Source organism: Austrofundulus limnaeus, unplaced genomic scaffold (assembly GCF_001266775.1).
Source record: "Austrofundulus limnaeus strain Quisiro unplaced genomic scaffold, Austrofundulus_limnaeus-1.0 Scaffold109, whole genome shotgun sequence".
NCBI lineage: Eukaryota > Metazoa > Chordata > Actinopteri > Cyprinodontiformes > Rivulidae > Austrofundulus > Austrofundulus limnaeus.
This window is the reverse complement of record NW_013952511.1, coordinates 1,446,869-1,451,641: the sequence shown is the minus strand read 5'-3', so window position 1 is coordinate 1,451,641 and position 4,773 is coordinate 1,446,869. Positions and strand designations below refer to the sequence as shown.

At 41.3% G+C, this 4,773-nt stretch overlaps 1 protein-coding gene across 1 annotated transcript in view; it reads left to right on the top strand.

Moving 5' to 3' along the window:
• The window catches only part of dync2h1 (dynein cytoplasmic 2 heavy chain 1), a gene marked incomplete in the record, with an annotated part of 120,612 nt that overhangs the window by 68,009 nt on the left and 47,830 nt on the right, over positions 1-4,773 (top strand). Inside the window, 1 exon segment of the mRNA XM_014014065.1 lies at positions 215-287. Coding sequence (XP_013869519.1) covers positions 215-287 — 73 coding nt within the window.

Sequence of the window (4,773 nt, the reverse complement as noted above, 5' to 3'; positions counted from 1 at the left end):
AAATATATTTATGTTTGTGGTTGTAATGTGACAAAATATGGAAAAGTTCAAGGGGTATGAATACTTTTGCAAACCACTGTATAGTACAAATTGTGTCTGAAAGCCTAATTATTATTCTACGTGCTGAATGCCTTCAATAAAAGTAATTCAGACTTTATGTCTAGCAATTGTTACTGTTATTCTCTCAATCTAAGCATCTCTCCTTTTTATTCAGCTGTTGTTGGTTCAGGCAGTCCGACCCGATCGGCTGCAAAGTGCCATGATATCATTTGCCTCCCAGGCCCTTGGTAAGTAAATGATATTGGTCTTCTTTTAATTCTTTTTAAATGAGTGTTTCCTTAATAGGCTTGTGCTCTGTTTATTTCAATTACCAATTAAGTAATCCAATGAGTAATTATTTCAGTTCAAATTTTAGTTGTGTTTTAAAGGGTTCTTAGTTGCTCTTATTTGGTTAGACTGGTATCTGACAAATGAGTACAAATAGAGTGACCGTATTTCTTTGCTTAATACTGTGCTGCAGATGTTTGACACCTTTGTTTTGTAAGAAAATTGTAATCGATAAATTGGAAGTCTGAATAAAATAGCAGAAAACTACTTCTTGGACTCACAGCAGCAGGCCTGTGAGGAAAAGGCCTTGGCCCTATCAAAACAACAATAACAATCCCTCTCAGTGGACCAGGCTGTTCCAGGCTGATCTAAGGGAAAGACTGCACTAATGAATAATGATAAATCACCTCTTAAAGTATATGTCTGACTTCCTGGTCACACTTCTGGAAGCGGTACCTTTTTATGCCAGGGTTTAGAACGTAACCAACCTTTTTTTATACAGAAAAAAACTTTAGGTTAAGTAATTAACCCCGGTTCTCTGAAACATGATATCTCACAATGGGACATGCCCCAGCCTGTTCCCCCAGAAGCTCTATTACATTATGCCAGTCTTGACTGGCAGAAAAGTGACATCAGCTCCAGGAGGAGGGACTTCCTCCCAGTATAAAGCCTGACGTTACGCATGTGATCTTCAGTCTAGTAAGCACACCTCTTCCTCGCTCCAGGCAAGGAGGGTGATCTGGTGAGATACCTCACTCATGTTTCAGAGAACCGGGGTTAATTCCTTAACCTAAAATTCTCTTTCAACATTTGTTTTGGTATCTCACTATGGGATATGGTGACTCCCGTATTGCCAGATAAGCTTACTCGAAGACCAACAGATGTATCCCACAGTTATCCGGACTTGGATCCCACACCCAGAACTGTATGAGCCAATGCGGGTGCTGTCACATCCAGTCTATAGAACTTAGTGAAGGTGTGAGGGGTTGCCCAACAGGCAGCATCACAAATGTCCTCCGTAGGTATACCCTGAAACAATGCCCAGGATGAGTCCATACCACGAGTGGAGTGGGCTCGCAGACCTGCAGGGGGTGCAAGTCCTCTGATCTCATAAGCCATAGTAATAGCCCCAACTATTCAATGTGAAAGGCACTACTTCGTCAGGGGTTTACCCTGGTCTGGTGGAGACACAAACAGCTGTTCTGATTTGCGAAAATTGCTGTTTTCTCCACATAGATTTGCAGGGCACGTACAGGGCAGAGCCTATGTAGCCATTCATGCTCCTGAGAGGGGAATGGTGGTGGGTTAAAAGCCATTAACTCAAGGGGATGACATGGTAGGGCTGAGTTAACAACCTTTGGTGTGAAAGCAGGATTGGGTTTTAATAAAACCTTAGAATCCTCACCAAGAAACTGCATGCAGGATGGGTTCACTGAAAAGGCCTGAATGTCGCTCACACGTTTGGCAGAAACCAAGGCAACCAACAAAGCTGTCTTAAATGAGAGCACTTTAAGTTCAGCCCGTTCCAATTGTTCAAAAGGTGCATGTGACAAAGCCTCAAGCACCACTGGTAAGTCCCATAGTCCCATGAAGGGGTGAGACTTCTAGACACTGGCCGGAGCCGTCTTGCACCCTTTATGAACTGGCGCACCAGTGGGTGTTGCCCTACTGTTTTCTCTCCAAAGCCTACATGGCCAGCTGAAATGGCTGCCAAGTAGACTTTTAACAGTTAAAAAGGCTAAGCATTTATCCAACAGCTCCTGCAGGAACATCAAAATGACCGACACAGAGCGCTGCATTGCATTCACCATGGTTTTTTCATACCAACGCTCAAATGCACGCCATTTTCCATCATAAGTGCTGCATGTTGAGACTGCTGTAGCATTTTGAATAGTGTCAATAATGTTCTGGGGAAGCCCACTGGCTTCCAGATCTATCCTCTCACAGGCCAGGCCCATAGAGCCATGTGCTCTGGGTGAGGGTGAAATATTTCTCCGCATGCCCATGTTAGGAGATCTCTGAGGAAAGGGAGCCTCCACGGCTCGCCATGTAGTGATCTCTGCTAGCCAGTGTTTTCCTGGCCAGCGAGGGGCTATCAGAATGAGTGAATGTTTCCCCTCTCATACTCTGGCAAGGGTGGAAACAATCAGTTCTAGTGTTGGGAAAGCATACAGTAGAACCGACGGCCACTTGTGTACTAGTGCATCCAGTCATAGTGGGGCACCCCCCTCGGTCAGGGAGAAGAACCTCGGACATTGAGTGTTTTTATGTGACACAAAGAGGTCCACCTCCACTCGGCCGTACCTCTCCCATATCTGGGTTATGACCTTGCGGTGGAGTTTCCACTCTTTGTAGCGGGGACTGCCCCTCGACAGCAGGTCTGCACCCCTGTTCATTACTCCTGGCGGAAGCTTCCTGACGGGTTTCGTTCAAAAGGTTGAACCAAAAGGGGCAGCTGGTTTGGTGACCAGTTGAAGTTGCTGCTGTTTGATGACAGACCAGAATAAGAAAAACTCAAAACAACCAAATACAGTTATTGAGGAGCATTTGGCGACAGTGTTGTTAGCTCACTCTGTGAACAGTCAAGCTGGCTCAATAATAGTTGTATAGTTATCTGAGAGTTACTTCTGGGAGCGAGAAGAGGTGTTAGACTGAAGATCTCCTGCGTAACGTCAGGCTTTATGCTGGGAGGAAGTCCCTCCTCCCGGAGCTGATGTCACTTTTCTGCCATTCAAGACTGGCGTAATTTAATAGAGCTTCTGAGTGACAGGCTGGGGGCGTGTCCCATAGTGAGATACTGAAACGAATGTTGAAAGAGAACAGCCTCATAATGATAAGACACACTGACTCTCACTCTCTGTTTAAACCATTGGGCTACACAAAGTGTAAAATACAAGACTGGATCTAAAATTCAGTTAATCAGTCTCAAAATTTCTTTCAGTTCCTTAAAGTTAATAGATAGTGGCATTGTGTATAGTAGCTATGGGCGGTCCATCACTTGAAGTAGACAGTGGTCAGTATGGTTACAGCTTGAAGAACTAAGCTATGCTAAAGTGACTGTATTATGTAGCTGATTACAATATTTTGTTAGTTATGTACAGTATAAGGCTCACCAAAACACATTGCCTTTAAACATCCTGAATCTTTGCAAAGAGAGAGCTATTATAATCTTAAGGGGACAGAGATGTTCATGAAACCTAAATTTAGAACATGTTTGAAAGAACGGTGCACCTCAATCCAAGGAGTCAGATTGTGGAATAATCCGGAAAATGATGTTAAAAGTGCCAAATCAAAGTACATGTTCAAGAGAATGATAAAGGTTGGATTGTTGAAAAAAAGTGAAACAGTGTAATGTGTAACCATATAATTTGTTGTTCTAGAAAGATTTGATGTTCTTGTTTTGTTTTGTTAACTAAAGTTTACCGTTGTTTGAATTGAGGAAAAAAGGGGCAGATATAAGATTTTTATTCCTCTCTCTGCTTCCTTTCATTTCATTGTATTTGTATTTTTTATTCTTATTGTATATAATTTTTTGTTTTTTAATTAAATGAATAAAGTTAAACAATAAACAACATTAAATACTATAACATTTTTATAAAATTTACTGTGGATTCTTACATGGCAACACTTTTCCTTCATCATCTACTTGGCCAACTGAGCAGTATCATTAACAGCACAACGAATCCTGCTGCTGAGTTGCTGCCTTTCTAAATCCAACACTGAACAAGACAAAAAAAAACTTCTGAAAATAAGTAAAAATACAACCTTTACAGTTGCAGAAGTAAAGCCATGCAGTGAGCTGTTCAACAAGTTTGACTCAACTCCTGACAGACAGCAGGGTGTCAAGCAGTCGCAGTGCCATAAGAACCTGTAGGAACTCAGACATTGTTGGATGGAGAAAAAAACTGACTCATGCAAAAGTGACTCACCTTCAGAACCTCACCTGATCGGGTAGTAATTTCGGCCTATGTTACTGTTTTTCATCATTGGACAAAAGACATTAGTGCTAAAGGCACGGATATAACAGACTCTGTTTTAMCCAGTCGGAAACAACATTTAAGACTTCTGTTTAATATTCTTTTAGTCATTGGAAATATTGAACTTAATCCAGGTCCAGATAAAAATGTTTTTATGTCCACTTTTTATATTTTATGGGATTTTATACATATGTTTTTAATAATTAACTTGACCTGGGTTTGTGCACAGGTGTATCTTATATAAATCCAACTCAATTACAGTCTACACAGGGATCTATATTATATCCTGAAAAGGTTAGACAAACTCCTGTTATGTCAAGTCTGAACACTACATCAGTAAGAAAGCAAAAGCAATTTTCCTGTCTAAAAAACAAATCCAGGGATGCTAAATCAGCTAGGTAAAATTAGAGGCTTTAAAATCTGTCATTTAAATATGAGAAGTCTTGTTGTACCTAAACTGGATGAATTC